The following is a 26,785-nucleotide window of genomic DNA, read 5'->3' as shown; positions in this document are numbered from 1 at the left end:
CAGTGTATGGGTTGATGACAAAGCCCTGGGAAGCCTCATCAGGTTACTGTGAACATCCTGAAAAGGGGGCTGAGGGTATTAAATTACAGTTTGAAGAACCAAAATTCAAGTGGCCTTAAAGACCAAGACACTGGAAAATTTTATGTATTAGCTACAATATGTCTAGAGGTGTTAAAATGGACTGAGGGTCTTGAGAAGTTCTACTCCCTTGTCTTCAAGGGAACTCACTCTTGCCTTAAGCCATCCTAGTAGCTGTCCATCCTGAAGATTCTACAAGGTAGGAGATTGTAAAACTTTTCTTCTAACATCTGACCTCAGTAGAACATCCAGTTCAAATATAGAATTGCAACCTTCTCTAAGCCATTACTATATTTTTAAACTTTTAATTTTTAAAATAACTTTAAGAAAAACTGCATCAAGTATAGGATTCCTATATGCCCTTCACCAGCTTCTCCTAGTATTAACACAGTACACAACCATAGTACAATGATCAAAACCAGGAAATTAACATTGGTACAATGCAATCAACTAAACTACACACCTTACTCAAATTCCCTTTTTTTTTGCTATTGTCCTTTTCTGTTCTAGGATCCATTTCAGGACCCCACATTACAGGTCTCCTTAGTCTCCTCCCATCTATGACAATTCTTCAGTCACTCCTTGTCCTTCATGACTTTGACTCTTATGAAGAACAGTAGTCAGTTACTTTGTAGAATGACCCTAACATTTTTTCTGATTTAATAATATTATTATTAACAAGGATCATTTATTGAGGGTTTACTAAGTACCAGGCACAATGCTGAGCCCTCTATCTAGACTATCTCTTTTAAAATAGAAATGTTTTTAACAGACTTTAGAACAGAAGCATTTTAAAATCAAAGAGTAATCATCTCTAACTCACCTTTCCTCAAGTGCTAGTGTTTTGTAAATTACAAAACATTACCAAACAGATTATTATTCCCCCACTCCAATATCCTTTAATGTCCCCCCTAAAAAATACTAAGTCCAATATTAAGCCTTAAATTCAGAGCCCTTGAGTTGTTAATCCTTCTGAATCTTTACTGCCCACATTTTCCTACCCTTGAACCTTGGCCATTGCTTTCTTCATTTGTACCTGCCCTCCCTTTTCATCTCTCAATACCCTTTCTTGAAGACACCTTTAATCACTGCCCCTAGCTCCCAAGAGCTACTGACCCTCTGGAATCCCACAGAATTTAACAACTGCAGTACTCATTTGGTACATACACACTACCCTGAGCTGTGGGCATATGTTTTTGTAGATTGTCTCCCAAATGAGACTTTTTTGAGAGGAGGACTTGTGGCCTTTTTTCCCTCTGACATCTCCTATACTACCCTAATGCTTAATAACATTTACTGAATACCTACAAGTGCCAAAGCTTTGTGGTAGCCCCTGGGAAATTAGAGATAATTAAGACACAATCCCAATTCTTCAGAAATCTTTTATGTGATAAACATTTGAGTACAGTGATACACTGAAAACAGAGTTTCTCTTCAAAAAATTAAGGTCACTGCAAGTTTCCTGTGGTAGTAAATTTTTTCTTTTTCTGTCCTGATAAACACTAAAATAACTAATTATAGATTGCTAATGTGTCACAGAACATGTATATTTTCCAGCCAGCTTGTGCTTGAAGCAAGCTGTGACCTGGTTTTATGAGAAACCCAGATGGTACAGAGTAAACTTAATTAACCAAAGGCTTTTGCAAATATTGCCACAAGTTGTAGCAAGTTTCAACCAGCTTACCAACTGTTTTAGTCTAGTGACATCTAGTGGCAAAAGGGTTAAAAACCGCACTGCTATAAATTAAACTACATTAAAGGGAGGCCATCTTATGAACATAACAAGTGGCAAACTATAAGAACTATGGTATTTACTAGCATTAGAAAATGTTTTACTTGTCTCTTTGGCCTATATAACTGTTAACCCCTCTCACTGGGGTTTATCATTTTTTCCTTCTCTTGTAGCTGGTAAATATTAATCTTGATATAAGATTTACTGAAATAAAACGTACTAATATTTTAATTATAAGTGAGACAAAAGCCCTCAATTAAAAAGACTGAATGAAGAACCAAGTAACCCCCAATGGTGCTATGTCTGATCCAAAAATCTGGCAAATCAAAACTGCATTTTTGTTTCCATATATTTGTTTACTGACACTTCCATATGTCAGTAAACTTTTGTTAATGATTTTCATCTCCTCACATAATGCAAATATTTACCTATCGAAACTTATTCTTTAAAATATCACTTTGCATTTCATTGGCTTTTTGTGAAACTGGATTTTGGTGGGAAACACAAACATTATCAAAAACCTGTGACTTTTAACATTCTTCTACAAATAATGAATTCCCAATGAGTCTAAAATTTAACGTATAGGCATTAACTGTGAATCATAGTTTTAATAACTGAGTTCATGCAAAAATAGTAGAAACCTAATAACATATTCCAAGATACACTTTTGATAACCACATCTCTTTAAAAAAATTTTCTAGAATCATTTAGTTGAATGATCTAACAGTTCTGTAATTTCAGGTAAGATTCAAGTTCATAAACTTCTGGCTCGATGTCTTCCAAAGTGTGGTCCGTGAACCCATTTCAGAATCACCTGGAATGCTAGTTCAACATACAGATGATACCTTACAAATGAACCTACTGAATCAGACTCTCTGAGTTTGGGGCCCTATAATCAGCTTTATTACGCATAATAAAGTTTTGGAAATAATTACTATCAAGACCACAAATATAAATTCTTCTAAGTTGTTCTAATTCTAGTCAACCTTTCCTGCCTCTTTCAGAGAGAATAAGCTGTTCCACCCTTTAGGTTCTCTGATGGTTTACACTTTATTTACAGCACTTACCATATTGGGTCACAATTTATCTGTTAACAATATAGTTTCCCTCACTAGACTGTGAGCTCTCTTCATGGGAAGGAGTAATGTGTTTTGCTTTTGTGTCTCTAGCCTAACAATATCAGATGAATAGCAAGAGCTTAATGAATTTGGTTAAATGAATAAATAAATATATGAAATATCACAGTTCTAAAAAAAAGCATGTGGCTTCCACTTGTGCTCACAGTGAGGAATATCATGTGGTACCAGTTCCCAAAATGATTAAATTAGCATCAAATTAATGTCTAATAATCAGTTCAGTTTTGGGGGCTGGGAGAAATGCAATTTTTTAAGTTCTGAAAATACCTTTAAAACACTGGCTTTCCTAAATAAACATTTCAGTCTCAAATGCTAGTGTGTTTTTTTGTTGTTTTTTAAAAAAATTTTTTTTGAATGTTATTTTACTTATTTTTTTATACAGCAGGTCCTTATTAGTCATCAATTTATTTTTTTTTAATCCGTCATCAATTTTATACACATCAGTGTATACATGTCAATCCCAATCGCCCAATTCATCACACCACCATCCTCACCCCACCGCGGTTTTCCCACCTTGGTGTCCATACGTTTGTTCTCTACATCTGTGTCTCAATTTCTGCCCTGCAAACCGGTTCATCTGTACCATTTTTCTAGGTTCCACATATATGTGTTAATATATGATATTTGTTTTTCTCTTTCTGACTTACTTCACTCTCTATGACAGTCTCTAGATCCATCCACGTCTCAACAAATGACCCAATTTCGTTCCTTTTTATGGCTGAGTAATATTTCACTGTATATATGTACCACATCTTCTTTATCCATTCGTCTGTCGATGGGCATTTAGGTTGCTTCCATGACTTGGCTATTGTAAATAATGCTGCAATGAACATTGGGGTGCATGTGTCTTTTTGAATTATGGTTTTCTCTGGATATATGCCCAGTAGTGGGATTGCTGGGTCATATGGTAATTCTATTTTTAGTTTTTTAAGGAAACTCCATAGTGTTCTCCAAAGTGGCTGTATCAATTTACATTCCCACCAACAGTGCAAGAGGGTTCCCTTTGCTCCACACCCTCTCCAGCATTTGTTGTTTGTAGATTTTCTGATGATGCCCATTCTAACTGGTGTGGGGTGATACCTCATTGTAGTTTTGATTTGCATTTCTCTAATAATTAGTGATGTTGAGCAGCTTTTCATGTGCCTCTTGGCCATCTGTATGTCTTCTTTGGAGAAATGTCTGTTTAGGTCTTCGGCCCATTTTTGGATTGGGTTGTTTGTTTCTTTAATATTGAGCTGCATGAGCCGTTTATATATTTTGGAGATTAACCCTTTGTCTGTTGATTCATTTGCAAATATTTTCTCCCATTCTGAGGGTTGTCTTTTCATCTTGTTTATGGTTTCCTTTGCTGTGCAAAAGCTCTGAAGTTTCATTAGGTCCCATTTGTTTATTTTTGTTTTTATTTTCATTACTCTAGGAGATGGATCAAAAAAGATCCTGCTGTGATTTATGTCAAAGACTGTTCTTCTTATGTCCTCCTCTAAGTTTTATAGTGTCCAGTCTTACACTTAGGTCTCTAATCCATTTTGAGTTTATTTTTGTGTATGGTGTTAGGGAGTGTTCTAATTTCATTCTTTTACATGTAGCTGTCCAGTTTTCCCAGCACCACTTACTGAAGAGACTGTCTTTTCTCCATTGTATATCCTTGCCTCCTTTATCATAGAGTAGTTGACCATAGGTGCGTGGGTTTATCTCTGGGCTTTCTATTTTGTTTCATTGATCTACGTTTCTGTTTTTGTGCCAGTACCATATTGTCTTGATTACTGTAGCTTTGTAGTATAGTCTGAAGTCAGGGAGTCTGATTCCTCCAGCTCCGTTTTTTCCCCTCAAAACTGCTTTGGCTATTCGGGGTCTTTTGTGCCTCCATCCAAATTTTAAGATTTTTTTTTTCTAGTTCTGCAAAAAATGCCATTGGTAATTTGATAGGGATTGCACTGAATCTGTAGACTGCTTTGGGTAGTATAGTCATTTTCACAATATTGATTCTTCCAATCCAAGAACATGGTGTATCTCTCCATCTGTTGGTATCATCTTTCATTTCTTTCATCAGTGTCTTATAGTTTCCTGCATACAGGTCTTTTGTCTCCCTAGGTAGGTTTATTCCTAGGTATTTTATTCTTTTTGTTGCAATGGTAAATGGGAGTGTTTCCTTACTTTCTCTTTCAGATTTTTCATCATTAGTGTATAGGAATGCAAGAGATTTCTGTGCATTAATTTTGTATCCTGCAACCAAATTCATTGATTAGCTCTAGTAGTTTTCTGGTGGTATCTTTAAGATTCTTTATGTAGAGTATCATGTCATCTGCAAACAGTGACAGTTTTACTTCTTCTTTTCCAATTTTTATTTTTTATTTCTTTTTCTTCTATGATTGCCGTGGCTAGGATTTTCAAAACTATGTTGAATAATAGTGGTGAGAATGGACACCCTTGTCTTGTTCCTGATCTTAGAGGAAATGCTTTCAGTTTTTCACCACTGAGAATGATGTTTGCTGTGGGTTTGTCGTATATGGCCTTTATTATGTTGAGGTAGGTTCCCTCTATGCCCACTTTCTGGAGAGTTTTTAACATAAATGGGTGTTGAATTTTGTCAAGAGCTTTTTCTGCATCTATTGAGATGATCATATGGTTTTATTCTTCAGTTTGTTAATATGGTGTATCACATTGATTGATTTATGTATATTGAAGAATTCTTGCATCCCTGCAATAAATCCCACTTGATCATGGTGTATGATCCTTTTAATGTGTTGTTGGATTCTGTTTGCTAGTATTTTGTTGAGGATTTTTGTATCTATCTATATTCATCAGTGATATTGGTCTGTAATTTTCTTTTTTTGTAGTATCTTTGTCTGGTTTTGGTATCAGGGTAATGGTGGCCTCATAGAATGAGTTTGGGAGTGTTACTTCCTCCACAATTTTTGGGAAGAGTTTGAGAAGGATGGGTGTTAGCTCTTCTCTAAATGTTTGATAGAATTCACCTGTGAAGCCATCTGGTCCTGGACTTTTGTTTGTTGGAAGATTTTTAACCACAGTTTCAATTTCAGTGCTTGTGATTGGTCTGTTCATATTTTCTATTTCTTCCTGGTTCAGTCTTGGAAGGTTATACCTTTCTAAGAATTTGTCCATTTCTTCCAGGTTGTCCATTTTATTGGCATAGAGTTGCTTGTAGTAGTCTCTCAGGATGCTTTGAATTTCTGCGGTGTCTGTTGTAACTTCTCCTTTTTCATTTCTAATTTTATTGATTTGAGTCCTCTCCCCCTTTTCCTTTATGAGTCTGGCTAATCGTTTAGCAATTTTGTTTATCTTCTCAAGGAACCAGCTTTTAGTTTTACTGATCTTTGTTACTGTTTTCTTTGTTTCTATTTCATTTATTTCTGCTCTGATCTTTATGATTTCTTTCCTTCTGCTAAATTTGGGTTTTGTTTGTTCTTCTTTCTCTAGTTCCTTTAGGTGTAAAGTTAGATTGTTTGAGATTTTTCTTGTTTCTTGAGGTAGACTTGTATAGCTATAAACTTCCCTCTCAGAACTGCTTTTGCTGTATCCCATAGGTTTTGGATCGTCGTGTTTTTGTTGTAATTTGCCTCCAGGTATTTTTTGATTTCCTCTTTGATTTCTTCAGTGATCTCTTGGTTATTTAGTAACGTGTTGTTTAGCCTCCATGTGTTTGTCTTTTTTACGTTTTTTTCCCTGTAATTCATTTCTAATCTCATAGCATTGTGGTCAGAAAAGATGCTTGATATGACTTCAATTTTCTTAAATTTACTGTGGCTTGATCTGTGACCCAAGATGTGGTCTATCCTGGAGAATGTTCCGTGCACACTTGAGAAGAAAGTGTAATCTGCTGTTTTTGGATGGAATGTCCTATAAATATCAATTAAATCTATCTGGTCTATTGTGTCATTTAAAGCTTGTGTTTCCTTATTTATTTTCATTTTGGATGATCTGTCCATTGGTGTAAGTGAGGTGTTAAAGTCCCCCACTATTATTGTGTTACTGTCGAGTTCCTCTTTTATAGCTGTTAGCAGTTGCCTTATGTATTGAGGTGCTCCTATGTTGGGTGCGTATATATTTATAATTGCTATATCTTCTTAGATTGATCCCTTGATCATTATGTAGTGTCCTTCCTTGTCTCTTGTAACATTCTTTATTTTAAAGTCTATTTTATCTGATATGAGTATTGCTACTCCAGCTTTCTTTTGATTTCCATTTGCATGGAATATCTTTTTCCATCCCCTCACTTTCAGTCTGTATGTATCCCTAGGTCTGAAGTGGGTCTCTTGTAGACAGCATATATATGGGTCTTGTTTTTGTATCCATTCAGCAAGCCTGTGTCTTCTGGTTGTAGCATTTAATCCATTCATGTTAAAGGTAATTATTGATATGTATGTTCCTATGACTGTTTTCTTAATTGTTTTGGGTTTGTTTTTGTAGGTCCTTTTCTTCTCTTGTGTTTCCCACTTAGAGAAGTTCCTTTAGCATTCGTTGTAGAGCTGGTTTGGTGGTGCTGAATTCTCTTAGCTTTTGCTTGTCTGTAAAGCTTTTGATTTCTCCATCAAATCTGAATGAGATCCTTGCTGGGTAGAGTAATCTTGGTTGTAGGTTCTTCCCTTTCATCACTTTAAGTATATCATGCCACTCCCTTCTGGCTTGTAGAGTTTCTGCTGAGAAATCAGCTGTTAACCTTATGGGAGTTCCCTTGTATGTTGTCATTTTTCCCTTGCTGCTTTCAATAATTTTTCTTTGTCTTTAATTTTTGCCAATTTGATTACTATGTGTCTTGGTGTGTTTCTCCTTAGGTTTATCCTGTATGGGACTCTCTGCGCTTCCTGGACTTGGGTGGCTATTTCCTTTCCCACGTTAGGGAAGTTTTCGACTATAATCTCTTCAAATATTTTCTCGGGTCCTTTCTCTCTCTCTTCTTCTTCTGGGACCCGTATAATGCGAATGTTGTTGTGTTTAATGTTGTCCCAGAGGTCTCTTAGGCTGTCTTCATTCCTTTTCATTCTTTTTTCTTTATTCCGTTCTGCAGCAGTGAATTCCACCATTCTGTCTTCCAGGTCACTTATCCGTTCTTCTGCCTCAAGTATTCTGCTATTGATTCCTTCTAGTGTAGTTTTCATTTCAATTATTGTATTGTTCATCTCTGTTTGTTTGTTCTTTAATTCTTCTAGGTCTTTGTTAAACATTTCTTGCATCTTCTCGATCTTTGCCTCCATTCTTTTTCCGAGGTCCTGGATCATCTTCACTATTATTCTGAATTCTTTTTCTGGAAGGTTGCCTATCTCCACTTCATTTAGTTGTTTTTCTGGGGTTTTATCTTGTTCCTTCATCTGGTACATAGCCCTCTGCCTTTTCATCTTGTCTGTCTTTCTGTGAGTGTGGTTTTTGTTCCACAGGCTGCAGGATTGTAGTTCTTCTTGCTTCTGCTGTCTGCCCTCTGGTGGATGAGGCTATCTAAGAGGCTTGTGCTAGTTTCTTGATGGGAGGGACTGGTGGTAGGTCGCTAGTGTGTTTTAAAATAGAAGAATTTTTATATGCGAATTTTGGAAAAGGAGAAAAATTGAAAATGACTAACAAAATTTTATACTATTCAGCCTTAGGCTGTTTCTAGGCTATCACTAAGCAGAAACTGCTGACAAACCAGAACCTTAAAAGGAAATATATACTGTACATCCATCTTTACTGTTATATTCCAGGGGTAAAAGGCTAGCTCATGCAGGAAATGATATCGTTTAGAAAGATATATCCTTGGGTTCTAGCTAAAGAAAACCATGTATATTTTAAAGTCATAATATAACACAAATTGAAAGTTCAGAGAAACAGAAAAGAATGAATAATCAGTACATAAACTATCTGATAATTAATTATTCCAGTAAGTTGATATTTAATATGGCTTGAAACTAAAATCAGAATTTAACCTGCATACATTTGGGCAACCTGCATACATTGACTAAGAACAGAAAATTAAAGCAGTACATCCCAGATGTAATTCTGGTCAAGAATTCTCTTGGCAACTTTTATCTTTTTATTTATATGGAAGATTTTAAACTATGGACACCCCCCCCCCCGACCCTGTCTTCTCGATGTGGCTACCTTCCATTCATCCCTGAAAGCCCAGCTCAAATATTTCTTCCACTGTGAAGCCTACCTCAAATTCCCAGGTCAAATTAATGATTCTCTCCTCCATGCCTACCTAGTCTTTTGGGCATCTGGCCAGTATTACACATACTATATTACTACGAGTTATTTACCTGTCTAAATCACTCACAAAACTATAAGCTCCCAAAGGGCAGAAACGGTGTCTTATATTCTTTGTATCTCTGCTATCTGGAGCACCACTAGGACCTGGGCAGGAGTTTACCCATATTTTGCAGAAATGAATGCCCAGTATAGTTATCAAAAGCTGTTGGCATGAGGCACAAAAGTAAAATGAAGAAGTGGTAACTGAGAGAAGAATATGGATTAAAAAGCATCTTTGGGGGAGGATTTCCACTTCTGCCCATGAAAGATTATCTGCTGTTATGCCTGACAGTCATAAACAGCTAGAAAACCAGACAAAATATATGAAACACTCTTTTCAGATATTGTATAACAGGCAGTGCAGGACTTTAAGCCCCACAAGAAGGAAAACAAGTGAGTTCTATCATTTCCCCAGCTTACTGCTGAAAGGCAGGTCTCAGGATGCAGACCAGGGAGGCCCAGTGGCCTCGGAGTTGAAGTGAGAGTGGAGTTTGCAGAGACTAAGGTGTCTAGAACTTACACGACAGAGGATGGGAGGGAAGGGCATTCCACAAGCACACTCTGGAAATCACACAGGGCACTCTTGAACCCCTGCACACTAACTTGTGAATTTATGAGCCGAAATTCCACAAGGCTGGAGAAAGAACCAGGAAAGCAGTAAGCCAAACAATTTCTGAAACTCACATAGGGCTAAGAGCAGTTCATGTTCCCACCAGCCAGAGTGGAAAGACCTCATAATATATGGGGCAATGGGTACCGTCCTCAGAAGGGTATTGCCTTAGTAGGGAGGTTTAATTAAACCAGACTTAAGGCTGCTCTGGATGAGCCCTAACCAAACTCAAAAGCAAGCCTAGAACTGATTACAAGTAACTTAACCTTATGCCAGAACCAAGCCCAATCTCCTTTAAAGGAATCAAACAAAATCCAGCACCCAAAAACATAAAATATACAATGTTTGGCATACAGTAAAAATCTTCCAGGCATGAAAAAAGCAGGAAAATGTGACTTGAGAAAGCTCATTCAATTAAAAAAAAACAGATCCAGAAATGATGGACTAGCAGACAAGAGTTAAAAGAGTTATTATAAATATACTCTATATGTTCAAAAAGTAGAGGAGAACATAAGCATGATAAAGCAAAGAAATGACTTTTTTTTTTAAAAAAAAGAGGGGAAGGGATATCTAAAGCTGAAAAACACAGTTATTTGAAATTAAAAATACAAGGGTGGGGGGAAGAGATAGCTAGAGTTTTGGATTGACATGTACACACTGCTATATTTTAAATGGATAACCAACAAGGACCGACCATGTAACACAGGGAACTCTGCTCAATATTATGTAACAACCTAAATGGGAAAAGAATTTGAAAAACAATAGATACATGTATATGTATAACTGAATCACTTTGCTGTACACCTGAGACTATCACAACATTGTTAATCAACTATACTCCAATATAAAATAAAAAGTTTTAAAAAAATGCATTGGATGGGATTAATGGCAGCATAGACATGACAGAAAAAAAAGACCACTCAACCTGGAAACATAACATTAAAAATTACCAAAGTAGGACAGAAAGGAAAAAGACAGAAAGGAAAAAAAAATCCAAAAAGTGCATCAATGACCTGTGAGAAAACACCAGGTGGTCAAACACAGAAATTGGGAAGGGAGGAGGCAGAAAAATACTGGAAGAAATAATGGCCAAAGTATTTGATAATAACTATAACCCTATAGATCAAAGGACATATGGTGCACATTAGTGTGAACTCATCCTTTTCAATATATATAGGTTAAATATAAAAATAAATACAGGTGCAAATGTGTGAGTTTGTATATATAAATATACACATACATATATTTCCTTGCTAAACACACCAAGAGGATCTGGGAGTGGTTTCTAAACACCGCCCTCCACTAAAAGAACCAGGGCTCCTGGAGAAATGCTTGATTCTAGGGCTGAGGCCAGGGAAGAACAAGGTAAGTCTGGAACATTATATTGTGCCATAAAATAAAAATATATTCAAAGGATAATGAGAATACATCAAAAGGACACAGGAAGCTAAACTGATGGTATTCCAACTAGCCAAATTTGGAGCATTTTGCAATTAAAAATAAATAGTCGTTCCTTGGTGTCCATGAGGGGAATGATTCCAGGACCCCCATGGATACCAAAGTCCCTGGATGCTCAAGTCCTTTATATAAAATGTATTTGCATATAACCTACGCACATCCTCCCGTATACTTTGAATCACCTCTAGATTACTCATATCTAATACAATGCAAATACTATGTAAATTGATGTAAATGATATGTAAGTAGTTGCTGGTGCTCAGCAAATTCACGTTTTGTTTTTTGGAACTTTCTGGAATTTTCTTCCTATTTTCAATCCGCGCTTGAGTGAATCTGTGGATGCAGAACCCACCGATACGGAGGGCCAAATGTAATGACTTTAACAGATCACAACTCATTGAATAAAATAAGAAGTCACTGTTCTACACTGACTTAAACAAATAAATTAATAAAAACTGGGGATAAGAGAAAGGTCTTCCTTACAGTAAAACGCAAACTAATAAATGTAGAAGGAATGATAAAGTTAGAAAAATCACTGTTTGGCAACCATCACTGTATAATTAATTCAAGCAAGAAATATCAATGGATATTATGACTGGTGAAAGAAAGTGTGTTGAAAAACAAGATTACATAAAGTCTCACAATATCTCCTCAAAAATATAGTAGTTATCAAAAAAAAAAAAGAAAAAACTTTATAACAAAACTGGGCAAAACTGACATTTTTATATAAATAAAAACAAAGAATTTGTTTCCAGCTGACCTGCACTATGAGAAATGCTACAAGAAGTTCTTCAGACTAAGAATAACTGACATCAAATGGAAATGTGAATCTATAGGAAGGGATTAAGAATTCCAGAAATGATAAACATGGGTGTAAACATTCTACATATAGTTTTTTCTTCCCTTAATTTCTTTAGAAGATATATGATTCTTTAATAAAAGACACAGACACACCTCCTCTGAGATTTCATGGAAAGAAACAAGAATGGATGCAGGCGCAGAGATCTGCTGGAGTGCGGAACAAAGTGAGGCTGCTCTTGCAAACGTTCTCCATTGGTTTAGAGTGACCATTCTCCTAGTGCATCCCACTCTTCTGAGTAAGACTCACACTTTGCCAGGTAACAGCCACGTTTAAAAGGTTAACTGAAGCGCTATTACACATACAAATAAACCTACAAGGTAATCGGGAATGAATTATCAACTTTTCAAAGATGGTATCTGGGGGAAAATACACTCTGAGGATCAACCCTGAGTCTGGAGGTCGCAGCTCAGCGGTTCAGAGAAGACTGTGGCTCTGATTAAGACCCACCTCCTCATCCCCCCCTTTGTCACTCCACTTTCCAATGCAGAGGTAAGGCCCGACAGCTGGCACAGGCAGATGTCTGATAAATGCCAGGACCTTCTTCGTTTATATTATTTGTCTGGCTGATAGGTGGGTTCGTGAGAAAGATGTGAATAAGCTGGTCATTTGAAATCCAGCTCCCTCATGTTCTTCACATCAACCTTTTCCATCGATTCATTCTTTCCCTGCTTCAACCTCCAGCGCTAATTCTCAACGTTCCATGTGATTTGAGAGCCTTCACCGCCGTTTTGTGAGATTTTGCTCCACCAAGGAAAGCCCCAGGCTCTTTTTAATTGTCAAAATCTCCTTCACATGCATCATGTTTTTTTTAAGCTAAGTTGATAATTTATTAATAGCTACTATACATTTGTATACATTTCCTCCTGGTGTGTAGGTTCATCACGAAAACCAAATTACTGTATATAATAGAAGCTGCCCATTCATCACAGAATCAGAAGTTTTGCTATTGCTTGAAAGGTAGTCCCATGACGTTGGTGTTTTATCCTTTATATCTTCAGAGACACATATACCTAGAATATAATCAGTATTGGTCATTGGAAGCCTTGAGGCATCTTCCTCCAGCAGTGCTGGAAAAACACTGATAACATTTTTGGTACTAAGTGCTTCCTTTTCAATATCTCTAAATAGGCAATAGGATTTTTTCTTATCACAGTTCTTTTAACAATTGCCATATTATAATTATCTAGACATCAGTTTATACAATATTAGTTACAATTTCAGTTAAGATTTTGGAAGCAAGAGGCATATTTACAAATCCTTTCCCAGGATGAAGTACTCCAATCTGTCAGTCAGTCATAAATTCAAGAAACAGTCTGTAGTGGACATTTGTGATTTCTCCCACAGTAGCAATTCCTGCCTAATAGTCCTCAGTTTCCATGCTAGGAGCCATATGGTTCCAGAAAACCTTACTATACTTTAGTGGTGAAGCATGTGAGCTAGACTAAGCCAATCAGGTAGCCTGTCACCTAGGCATATGACCATGTGACCCACGCCTGACTAACTAATGAGAATCTCTTTTGCTATAGAGTGTGCATTATATGGATAAAAGACCTGGAACTCCTGTAGCCATTTTGCTTTCATGTAGAAAACTAGTCAAAGGATGGAACCAATACATGAAGGATGACAGAGTGAAAAGACAGAGAAAATTACAGAAAAGTAAAATGAGACCCTGACATTATAAACCTCTGGATCAAACAGCACCTAAACCTGAACTACCTGTGAGATTACAACTGCTTCACAGCCGTGCAACTGTACAGTCCCACAGGGTCCCATTCTCAAAAGGGGTCCCCCACATTTGGTTCAATGCTCTTGTGCTTCCTTCTGAAATTCTTAATAACTTTATCTTAGGACCTGTGTCTGTAAATGAAGTCCTATGGAACAATGGAGCAGGTCTATAAGCAAAGAAAATACACGTGGCAGTAACTAGCACGTGTGGGGCAGTCCAGGATTCTTGGGACTCTGAGAGGAAAACCCAGTCAGGACCTGGATACAGATCTGCAGAAGCAGCAGCCAGGGCAGCAGTGGCTGTGACCCAGCAAAGAGGAGGGGCTGCTGGTGGAGGCAGTGCATGGGGACTGGCTTGCCTGTCTCTGCACCCATCCCACTGGCATCTGCACAAACGTTACCTCTGGGAACTGTCAGAACTGTCAACAACAAACTACAAGTAAATAAAAGAATATACTTGGACATATGCATCACATTCTTAACAACCAAGGACAGAACTCCCAACAGAGCTGCTTAGTATCACTGAGGCTTTTACACTGTATATGTTTGATCTCCCTTGTTGGTAACAAAGACAGTCCCCTCCTTAGGCAGCAAGACAATCTTTTTTTTTTTTAAATTATTTTATTTATTTATTTATTTTTGGCTGCGTTGGGTCTTCGTTGCTGCACGCGGGCTTTTTCTAGTTGCAGCGAGCCAGGGCTACTCTTCATTGCAGTGCGCGGGCTTCTAATCGCGGTGGCTTCTCTTGTTGCGGAGCACAGGCTCTAGGCGTGTGGGCTTCAGCAGTTGTGGCACGTGGGCTCAGTAGTTGTGGCTCATGGGCTCTAGAGCGCAGGATCAGTAGTTGTGGCGCATGAGCTTAGTTGCTCCTCACCATGTGAGATCTTCTCGGACCAGGGCTTGAACCTGTGTCGCCTGCATTGGCAGGAGGATTCTTAACCACTGTGCCACCAGGGAAGTCTGACAATCTTATGTCTTGTTGTATCCAGGGTCAGTAACAAAAATGATCAGTCAGTTGCAAAGAAAGTCACATATGCACGCACCACCATGTCCTCTCATGCGTGCACATATATTCATTGCCAGGAGTGGATAGAATAATTATTTTATAACTTTTATATATAAAACATCAATATTGCATTTCACTTGTGAGTATTTCATTTCTATAGAATGACATAAGATAGTGGGATTAATTTAAAAATATGAATGGTTGAATTTTAAGTAAGAAATCCATAGGGTTTGTTTAACCTCTGGGAATCTAATTTGCATCAAATCCACATTTTGCTTTTGTGCTCTGTCGTGGCCATTTATTGTTACCTTCTAATTTTTTAATTTCTCATTTTCTCTTAAGTGTGTTACATTTCAAAGTAAGTTGGTACTTCAGCGACTGCTATGAAAAAAAGAAATTCTTTTGGCTTAAAATAAAAGAGGAACTTTACTAATGTAATGTTATTTGGCATGCGTATGGAGCATAAATTATACCCTGGGATAGTTACCCAAAAGGGTTAAGACCAAAGAAAGAATCTGCTTGCTTATTAAAAATGCACACATTACCTCAGTCATAGGAATAGCCCCAAACTCGCCCAGCCACTGCCTCTGCAGATCACCCACCAGCATTAGCATTACATCATATGACATTATGGAACAACTGTGAACTCTGTGTAGTACTTGAATGTATTGTTTTGAAAGAATACGCTGTCATTAACTGGAATAAAAGCTTTCTGAAATCAAACCTGGGGGGTAGCCCTCACTGTGTGGCCCTTTTACTACTTTGAGAAACAGCCTCATTCTGAAAGCAGTAAAGGGGGAAAGAGATTAGAGTATAAAGGCAACAGAGATGAGTGATCCCTGCCCAGGCCAGCAAGCAGATGCAGGGCTTTACATTACCAGGCAGAACAACGTCAAAGCAGGAGGCTCTGTAACAAACGCAGCACCTGAAAATCCAAACCAGCTCACGCCCATCACCCTATTTCCCATTACAGCCTCTTGATTTTTACCATGGGCTTCGCTGGAATTGGAAACTGAGTCTTTCTTTTTTAAATCAAAGTATAATTGACTTACAATACTATATTCGTTTCAGGTGTACAACATAGCGATTCGATATTTTTATACATCACGAAAAGATCACCATGATAAATCTAGTTACCAGCTGTCACCATAGAAACTTATTACAATATTACCGATTATATTCCTGATGCTGTACCTTACATCCCTATGACTTACCTATTTTAAAACTGGAAGTTTATACCTCTTAATCTCCCTCGCCTATTGCCCTCATCTGCAACTCCTCTCTCCTCTGGCAACCAACAGTATGTTCTCTGTATCTATGAGTCTGAAACTGAGTCTTATTCTATGTACAAAATAGTTAAAACTCGATGTCTTGATGTCATCTTGAGATGGGCTATCACTTATAGCCATCTGACTCTAGGCAATGAATTGAAGCTCTCTGAGCCTCAGTGTTTTAATGTAGAAAATGGAAAGAATAATAGGTATGCAGAGCACGGGAGGTGAGGATTAGCTACTATTACTATCATGATGATACTTATCACTTCCACCCAGTTGTCCCCTTTGCCTACCTTTTCTAACCACTGTCCAAGATGTTTCTTCTTCACAAGTGAAACGCGAGCATCAACTTAAATGCTCACTGGCTTATTTTGTTCCCTGCAGTCTGGCCACTGCCCCTTGTTACCATTTCTATTTTCACATCACTCTCCTCAGGTGATTTCTCTACCCTCCTTAGCCAAATCCTAGGACTCCTCTTAACTACACGCTGCTTCTCTCAAGCTTTCCTCTCTCCTGCACCTACTCTCAACATACTCAACAACCAAGGTTCAAAGAGGTGAAAAACAAAGTCAAGGCAACACAGCCAGTTGGTAGCCAAGTCACAATTAAAATCCAGGTAGTAGAACCCTTGTAAACTGTTGGTGGGAGTATAAATTGGTGCAGCCATTGTGAAAAACAGTATGGAGGTTCCTTAAAAAACTAAAAATAGTACTACCATATGATCCAGCAATTCCACTCCTATGCATACATCCAGAAAAAACAAAAACACTACTTCGAAAAGATACATGCACCCCAATGTTCATAGTAGCACTATTTACAACAGCCAAGATATGGATGCAACCCAAGTGCCCATCAACAGATTACTGGATTAAGATGTGGTAATATATATACAATGGAATATTACTCAGCCTTAGAAAAGAATGAAATACTGCCATCTGCAGCAATGTGGATGGACCTGGAGAATATTATGCTTAGTGATATAAGTCAGACAGAGAAAAAAGACAAATACTATATGATATCATGTATATGCAGAATCTAAAAAATAATACAAATGAAGGTGTATGCAAAAGAGAAACAGAGTCACAGATATAGAAAACAAATCTGAGGTTACCAGAGGGGAGAGAAAAGGGGTAGGAACAAATCAGAGGTATGGGAGTAACAGATACAAACTACTAAATATATCAATAAAATAGATAAGCAACAAGAATATGCTGCATAGCACAGGGAATTAAACCCATTACCTCGGAATAACCTACAATGGAATATAATCTGCAAAATACTGAATCACTATGCTGTACACCTGAAACTACACAATATTGTAAATCAAATATGCTTCAATAAAAAATAAATAAATAAAATCCAGGTAACAATGCAAGCAAGTCCAGCTGTGTCGCATTAACTGCACCACACTAATAATTCACTCTTGGGGTTCCCAGTGATGATTTTAAATCTGAGGTTAGCTTCCCTTAACACCAAACCTTCTCCCAGATGTTTCCCCTACTTACTCAACTTATCATAAAATATGAATTATTTCAAATGCTTAAAGAAGGAACATTAATTCCAGAAAATTATTAAATACATCTCAAAGTTCTGGGGTTTTTTTTTAGTTTTTAGTTTTTGTTTGTTTTTAGCATTTCCCAGAAGTGGGGACAAAACTAGATCTCACAGGCCTCACCCAGGACTAGACGACTTTGGGAGGAGAGAGGACATAGTTAACAGGAAGTGGAGGCACGAACATTGTGACTGTGAGCAATACATGCAACTCCAGAAGGGATGGAGGACAGAACACAAGTGTCCGCCCCTAAGTTTCTAAAGATAAAGGTGTGTGTTTTAAATCTGGTTGCACAAGGATATATGAAAATGGAAATTTCACTGATGTTGGCTTCTTTGGAGAATCACATTATTCCTCAAAATAACAGAAACTAATGAGAAGATGGGTAACGGGATGTAATGTGTTGTTTTGCCTAAGAATCAGAAGAGTTTACCAGTGTCTAACACTGAGGCCTCCGGGGGAAGATTGAAAGCTTGTATTTCCTCATCTGTAAAGCACCATTTGGTTTTATTTTTGTTTCTTAAGTACAGTGTGGAATAGTTCAACTAGTACAGGATTTGACATCAGTGATAAAGGTTCAAGTTCAACCTCTAGCTGCCAGCTGTCTAATCTGGCAGAAATCATTCAAACATATTTAATGATGTAAGAACTAAAGGGATATTGTACGTGTGTGTGTAGGGGAGGGAACCTTTTAATACAAATAGCTCTATAAATGTCAGATGTTTCATATTATATTGTACCAGGTTAAGTAAACCAGGGTAGGTCAACTAAATCATTTACATTTCCTAATCTTTTGTGGTGAGAGGGAGACAGAGTGATTCTTACAGCAGAAACCCCATTCAGTTAATAGAAAATCATTGCCACTACTTAATAAAGATATGAAAATAATAAAATAAAGTAATGCATGTATTAATAACAAGTTAATACAAATATAAAATAATCAAATGAATAATAAAATTCATATTAAAAGGTAACTACCTCAATATATGCTAATCATAAATTAAGAGGGATGACGGTTTGTACACATTCTCTCCTTTCAGACACGAACTCTCTGTCAAACAAAACAGTTGCCAGGATTAATTATAAGTGTATCAGTGATCATGGAGATTTTCTCTATGGAGCTGAACTAGTCAACCCATAGTCCAGATCACAAATAAGAATGAAAATCTTTTTGTGGAAATAAGACAGGTAAGCCAACTTCATCATCATTCATTCATTCATTTACTCAGTCCCTACTTTACACCAGGCTCTATTCCAAGTGCTGAGGATTCAACAGTAAACAAAACATGGAAAGTTCCTACCATCATGGAGCTTTACATCCCAGCAGGGAAATACAGACAGTAAACAAATAAGTAAACTATGCAGTAAGTCAAGGGTGATTATGTACTCCAGAGAAAAACAGGCAGGGAAAAGGGCTGCAATTCTAAATACAGCAGTCAAGGAAGGCTTCACCAAGAAAATGCCATTTAAGCAAGACCTGAAGGAGATGCATAAGGCACAGAGATATCAGGGGAGAATGGTGGGGTTATGCTCATCTTTCCAGCAAGTCCAGATAAGATAAAATGCAATCCCTGGAAATAATTTCTATCCTCGTAAATGTATTGAGGCTTGCCTTGGGCCCTAGTATGTGGTCTATCCTAGAGAATGTTCTGTGTGCACGTGAAAAGAATGTGTATTCTGTTTTTTTCGATGTAGTGTCCTGTATGTATCAATTAAGTCCAACTGTTCTATTGTGTCATTTAGGATCTCTGTTGCCTTAATGATTTTCTGTCTGGAAGATCTGCCTATAGATGTCAGTGGGATGCTACTACAGTCAATGTCTTGTAATAACCTCTAATGGAAAAGAATCTGAAAAAGAATATGTGTGTGTGTATGTGTGTGTGTGTGTGTGTGTATACACACACATATATATAAAAAAAACCGAATCACTTTGCTGTACACCTGAAACTAACACAATATTGTAAATCAACTATACTTCAATAATTTTTTTTTTAAGAAATGCAAGCCCTTACCTTTCAAAAGTGGCTGGAAGGTTGGAATCTCTTGCAACTTGATGACATCGGGATCATTGCTGACATTCCGTGAGGCCTGGGAGCCCTGAGCTACAACCACAATATCATCCATCTTGGCTCTATGCTTAGCTGGAGAAGGGGCCACTGAAAATAAAGTTACACCGCTCAGGAATTGCATGTTATTTAGCGACCTCCGTCTCACCAAAGCTGTTTTCACTGTAGTCATTAAAAACGATATTTTTTTACACAAAAGATGTTAACCGCAGTTATCCTGCAGCGGGGGCTGGGTAGGGGAGATGAATTACAGATGACCTCTATTTCCCATGGTATTCAAAAAAAACCTTCAAACTTTATAGGACCATATACCATCTATGAGACTGCTTTTGTAGTTAAAAGTTTATTATTCAAAACACAAAATAATAACCAGATTGTTTTTAATTTTTACTTCTTTGATCCTCCTGACGTTTGTCCCTATTTCCCAATGAGGAAATAAGCATACAAAATTTAGCTGTGACTTGCCCAAAGTCACCAGTGCTAGAAACAGAGTTAAGAAGGGAATTGGAGGTAAATGGATTGTTGGTGTACATGGCCCATCCCAGTGACACTGGGGTTGCAAAGCTGTGTAGCCACCCTATCACAGCAAGCCCAGCATGATGAATAGATCCTAGTCACAGGAAAAAAATCCTGGTTCTTAACTCTAGATGATGGCACCAGCCCCCTCACCCTTAGAGTCACAGGGCAGAAAGAACCGGCAGGTCCACTGCAGGTTGAGGCAAAATAAAGAAACTTGAAGGACTGCTAAAGAGGCAGGTCAATTTCAGGTACCTAGGAGAATGTAATCCATTTAGAGAGAAGTGATTCAAACTATCAAGGACTCCCCAGACCAAGACATACTCTGCTCCCAAACATCTTCTGGTTGGGGCAAGAGTGAATCTTTATTGTTTTACACTCTAGAAGGTAGTATTTGCAGGCCCATCATAATCATGTCTCAAAGGTTTATCCAGGTATGCCATAGAACTGCCCTGCCTCCTGAAGGCTAACACCTCTTAAGGCTTGGCATTCACTCTTTTATAATCTCAGCTACTTTCATTGCTCTTCAAGAAGTCTCTCTTCGCCTCTTTTGGTAATTTACCTAATGTTTTACAAATCCCAAGCCAGAAATCCTTCCTAGTACAAATTCAGTGATTCCTCCTTCCCCAGATTCCAGAGGAAAACAGAGTTTACTAGATTCTAGCTAGTCTCTACTACTTGTCTGTAAAATGGGGCTACTGTGAGGATTAAACATGAACACATGTGAAGCACTTAGCACAGGGAACCAGGTAAATTCTAACCTATGCTATTCGGTAGTATTGGTTAGTATGCTCTAGTACTGGTTAGAGCCCATGCTGTTGGTTAGTAGGTGAGCAAGCCTATTAAAAAGATGACACGCTTCTCACAAAACATGCTTCTGGCCTGACACAGAGGCAAGAAGGTAAGGGGTAACAATTATTACTGCATTTGTTGTAACAGATACTACATTCTGGATCTTTCAAAGAAATAAGAATGAATGTAGCAGTAGATGCTGCTCACCGTTAAAAGCTGTCTCAATCTAGCCCCCAGAATGGTAGACTGAACTAGCCTTGAAGGTTACATTTCAGTGTGGAATACCCATAGACCTGCTAGCTTCTACATTTCTCAACTACATATCCTACCAAGATCACAGCAGTCCATGACCAGGGCTCTTTTAAGGACCCAGATATAAGCCAATTTGGATTAGCAACTCCAGAGCTTATCTGGGACAGTCCCAGTGGTCCTAGAGTTTGGTGGGTAACAACAAAAAAAGGAGCAAATGATCCTCAATTAAGCATCAGCTGTTTTATTTGAGGGCTCACTATACGACAGGAACAATAATCCTCCCATTCCTACATCAAACTCGGGAGAGAAATCTAAACAACATGGGCGGGGGAAGAATAGGGAAAAACACCAGATCTTGCCTTCCTGGCCAACTTCTATATTAGAAAGGGAGCCGAGACACCTTCCAATGGGAAGATGCAGTTTCTGGACTCGCTCTCACCCAAGGGTTCACAGCGATTGTTCACCTGCCACACATCCCTTCTGGAAAAGAATCTCTAGGACCCAATTTTAAGAAGGAATCTGTTCTTTCAGGTCCTATGACCCATCCACCGCGCGACCCAAATCTCACTGTCAGTCATGAATACTAAAGCCAAATATTAATTAGGTCCTCCTACAAAGAGTAGGCTGCAGCTGAGAGGAACAGCTGTTCTGAAAACAAATAATGTGCTCGGGCGCCCACGCTGGCTTAGCCTGCAATCACAGGTACCGGCTTCCATCAGGGGAATCAAGGCTAGGGCAGATGGTAATTTTTTTTTTTTTTCTTTTTTAAGAAAAAAGCATGGTGAGGGCTTTCTGTGCGTTCCGTCCGCCGGTCCCAGGCCCCAGCAGGCTGGAAGGCAGCCCGCCCCGCAAGCAAACAGGGCTGGCTGGAGAAGGGTGGAGATCAGGGCACCGACCTGAGGAGTTCAGATCGTTGGGTCGGCTCTCGGCCTCGGAGCTCTGCTCACTGCCCATGGTGCTGGCAGCGGAGGAACGGCGGAACGGGCGGCAACCGCTCGGGCGGCGGGGCGACAGGGAAGGGGCCGGGGACCGGGATGCGGAGGCTACACAGGCTGCGCTGTGGGGATGGCGCGCCCAGCCCAGGCGGGGGCGCGGGCGGCGGGGGACCGGGGAGGCCCTATTCGGGGAAGGACGTGCAAGGAGGTGCGGCGGAGCTACACACCGCTCGTCTGCCTTATTTAGGGAAACCCAAGGCAAGGAGGCGGGGAAACGCCGGGCACCCGCCGCGCCTGCGGCCGGCGGGCGGCACCGCTTTCACTCACTCGCTCGGGCGCCGCACGCTCGTTCCTTCTCGGACGCGGATTGGCGGCGCCGGCAGCGCGCAGCCGTCAGTTCCGGGTTAGAAGGCCCACCCCCACGCCACCGCCCCGGGCCCGAGGGAGGGCGGGGAAACTCGCGCTGGCGACTCCGGGGGCGCAGCCTTAAAGGGCCCGATCACCTCAAAGCCAGAACCGCCCCAAAGGGTTACCCGTTTCCTGTTGTAATGTTGCGCGTCACTTTTAAGTATCATCCACACCCGAGGCACTTTATCCCCATCGTTAGAACTTTATTAATAGGCTTTTGGGGAGTTTGTTTTTGTGTGTGTGTTTTTTTGGTATTTATTTTCGGGTTTTTTAAATTGACGTATAATTGACATAATATTGTATGAGTTTCAGGTGTACAACATAATGATACGATATTTGTAATATACTGCAAAAAATTTAACCTTGTTTTACAGATGGAGAAAGAGGTGCTAGATAGATTTAGAATTGGAATCCACAACTGCCTGGATGACAAGCTCCTGTTTCAGTTCCCAAAGCTGGAAGTTTGGCAGTGGAAGACCGTACAAAAAATACTAGATGGTGAAAGAAGGAGCTGGAAATGAGTAGAAAATGCTGATTCATGTGTTAGGGCGTTTGTGCATCTTCAAAGGAAAGTGGATGCCCCAAGTCTAGTCACTTTCTGGCCACCTTGACAATTATCCACGAGGCATTCTGAAACGAGCAAAGGCAAGAAAGAAGTACTACAGGTAACGCAGTACAGAAACTTCCATCTTTGGCAGGTCAAGGACTTACACCTAGCAATGCATTCCCACCAAGGAGTTGGGTGGCTCTGGGGTTCTCAGAACTTTGCAACTCATTTTATATTGTTTGTTTCACGAAATTTCCAGCAAATGCCCTGAGAGTGTCAAATTGATGAAATGATTTTCAAGTCCCTTCCACTCTACCATATCACAGACATTTCTCCTGTTTTCACTCATTTGATTTTCCCAACAACCCTGACACCCATAAACAGGTAACTTCCTCATGGTTAGGTAAGTGGTGAAACTAGGATTTAGGACTCTCTGGTTACAAATCTCATGCCCTTTCCTCTGCTCACCATTACAATACAGTCGTCCCTGGGTATCCGCAGTCCCTGGGTATCCACGGGGGATTGGTTCCAGGACCTCCAGCAGATACCAAAATCCATGGATCCTCAAATCCCTTACAGTTGGCCCCTCCAATTTCAAAGGGTAGGAACACTTGGATATGGAGGGCCCACTGTACCTTGAGAAAAGTGCAAATGAATGTAAATTCAGTATTTTGTGGGAATGTGAAGATAGAACTAAAAACTGCCTGAGAGATCAAAAGAGTCTCCTAAAAGACTATAGTCTTGAAGTTTACATAAACCACCAGGCTGATGGGACTGGGAAGGCCTTACTAAGCAATGTGCCCATTCCCTCTTGGGGCTCTCTCTCAAGACATTCCCTCTTTGGGGATGGGTGAGAGAAGAAGTAAGAGTGGGGAGAGTAAGTCATATTCTGACTCTTGTTCCCTCTCTTCCACACCAAAGTATATTTATCTTGTGTTCCATACCCTAATCTGTACTGATGTGATGGTGGTTTTTATGCTTCCCTTAGGATAGACGTTTCATTCTAAAAGGAATATTTTGTCCATCAACTGATGAATAGATAAATAATCATCCCATTCTCTACTGGCCAGCAAGGTCTCTGCTGAGAAATCTGCTGACAACGCTATGTATGAGAGATTTTTTTTCTCTTGATGCTTTTAAAATTCACTCTTTGTTTCTGATTTTAGACAATTTTATAATTTGTCTTGGAAAAGAACGTTTCGGATTGAGATTTTGGGGTGAGCTAGTAGCTTCATGAAGTTGTATGTCCAAGTCTCTCCCCAGGTTTGGAAAGTTCTCAGCTATAATTTCTTTAAATAAGCTTTTTACCCTATCTCCTGCTCTCCTCCTTCTGAGACTCCAGTGATACGTACATCGTCTCTCTTGTGGTGTCCTATAAGTCCCATAGGTTTTCTTCATTCCTTTTCTTTTCTTCGCTTTTCTTTTTTAAATTAATTAATTTATTTTTGGCTGTGTTGGGTCTTTGTTGCTGGGCGCAGGCTTTCTCCAGTTGCAACAAGCAGGGGCTGCTCTTTGTTGTGGTGCGCGGGCTTCTCATTGCGGTAGCTTCTCTTGCTGTGGAGCACGGGCTCTAGGCATGTGGGCTTCAGTAGTTGTGGCTCACAGGCTTCGTTGCTCCCCGGCATGTGGGATCTTCCCGGACCAGGGCTCAAACCCGTGTCCCCTGCATTGGCAGGCGGATTCTTAACCACTGCACTACCAGGGAAGTCCTCTTCATTCCTTTTCATTCTTTTTTCTTTTTTGCTCCTCTGTTTGGGTAATTTCAATTGATCTAGTGGCCTTCTAGATCACTGATTTCTTCTGCTTGGTCAAACCTGCCGTTGAAGCTCCCTGTTGAATTCTTCAGTTCAGTCATATTCTTCTGCTTCAAAATTATTGTTTGGTTCTTTTTTTATGTGTTCTGTCTCTTCGTTGAACTCATTTTGTTCTTGTATTGTTTTCCTGATAGCGCTAGATTGTTTGTGTTCTTTTCTAGCTCTCTGAACATCTTTAGAACAATTATTTTGAATTCTTTATTGGGCAATTCTTGGATCTCCATTTCTTTGGGGCCAGTTACTGGAGGCTTACTATATTCCTTTGGAGGACTCATGGTTCCCTGATTCTTCGTGATCTCTGTAACCTTGCATAAGTGTCTGCTCATTTGAAGAAGCAGTCACCTCCTCCAGGCTTTATGAACTGACTCTGGTAAAGGAAGATTTTCACTTGCAGGTGGGGACGTGCTGGAGCATGCTGTGACTCCAAGTCTAGTGGTGCAGGGCGCCAAGTGCAGGGGTATGTGGTGGCACAGGGTTCAGGGTTACATGATATCTTTTAACTCAGGCCACTGGAATCCACAGTGTCAACAACTGTGGCCCTTGGCAAGCACTTCAGTGTGTCTATAGTGGCTCTAAGGGCCACTGTTGGGGTCCTCAGCAGCCCCTCCAGATCCAGTGGCTAGAGACCAGACAGGTAGTAGTGGTTGCTGATGCCGTAGTGATGCACACACTCGGCTGCGGGGGTGCAGCTGCAGGTGCCTATAGAGACGCAGGAGCTGGTTGCCAACACACACATAGCAGTGGGGGACAGGGCAGGCAGAAAGGCTCAGTGCCAGCCAAATGCTCATTGGCACCTGCAGGGGTCCTGGCTGTTGGCTAGCACTCCTTTAGCTGCCAGGTCTCACCGTGGGTGCACGGCAGTGGAGGCCAGTGACAGGGGTCTGGCCAGGGGCATGCAGGTGCATATCTGGAGGGACTGGCTGAGGTGAGCGCAGTGGTACAGGCCAGTGACAGAAGGGCCTGATCTGGGCCCACAAGCAGCTGCGGGGGCCCTGGCTGTTGGCACGCCCTTCTGTGGCTACACAGTTTGCCCCAGGCACGTGCACTGCGGTGGAGGCCCGTGACGGGCATCAGGTGGTTGGCATGCAAGGTTGCAGCTGGAAGGGCTAGCCCAGATTGTGCGCATGATGGTGGACGTCAACCAGAGGGTCCAGACTGGCATCTTGCATTCATGCAACCACAGAGGCCTGGGCTGGCTGCCAGTGTGGTTCCAGACTCCAGGGGAGGATAGGGGCAGGGGAGGGAGCAGAGAGGGACACAGGCAGCTGTCATCAGTGGGTGTGAATACCTGTAGGGTGAAATCTATGGGAGGCAGGGTCTGAGGTAGCTGTGCTGGTCATCGGTTTCTTCAGTGGTGAAAGCTGCTGGGTTTGTTTGCAGAGCAGGTCACTGGAACTGTGATCTCTTCTGCTGCATAACTGCTGTTAGAAGTTCCTGCTTTTCTTCCTCGTTCCTAGCCATCTCTATACGTCTTAGCTTTGCAGGTCTGGGTGGGGTGAAACCAAACGTGGACCATCATGCGGTGCCCTGAAAGGCTGGGGAAGCTGGGTCCTCACCCCACTCCTCCTTTCTAGCAAGGGGAACTCTTTCTTGCTGGCAAATTCCCTCTTGGTGCTGAGCAGTGCTGGCTAGGGGGATGGGATGATGCGGGCAAAATGAAGCTACGTTCCTTCTTTCCTTGTGTAGTTATTCTCAAGTTTTTTGTTCTGCTGGGTTGCTGTAGTTTCTTAAGTGGACTCCAGAGCTCTCCCAGACCTGTTTTTGTTTGTAGATAGCTGTCTAACT

At 40.1% G+C, this 26,785-nt stretch overlaps 1 protein-coding gene across 2 annotated transcripts in view; it reads right to left on the bottom strand.

Annotated features, from left to right (window-relative positions):
* The window catches only part of BORCS5 (BLOC-1 related complex subunit 5), a 96,814-nt gene extending 74,216 nt beyond the window's left edge, over positions 1-22,598 (bottom strand). Inside the window, exons 1-2 of one of the 2 annotated variants that reach the window (XM_068560690.1) lie at positions 22,559-22,598; positions 19,683-19,826 (exon numbers count right to left, since the gene is read on the bottom strand). In XM_068560690.1, the coding sequence (XP_068416791.1) occupies positions 19,683-19,826; position 22,559 (145 nt within the window). In that variant the 5' untranslated portion in view covers positions 22,560-22,598. The other variant, XM_068560689.1, reaches the window with a different exon arrangement.
* Positions 22,599-26,785: the final 4,187 nt, after the last annotated feature.

Source organism: Eschrichtius robustus, chromosome 13, assembly GCF_028021215.1.
Source record: "Eschrichtius robustus isolate mEscRob2 chromosome 13, mEscRob2.pri, whole genome shotgun sequence".
NCBI lineage: Eukaryota > Metazoa > Chordata > Mammalia > Artiodactyla > Eschrichtiidae > Eschrichtius > Eschrichtius robustus.
This window is presented reverse-complemented; position numbering and strand designations above follow the sequence as displayed.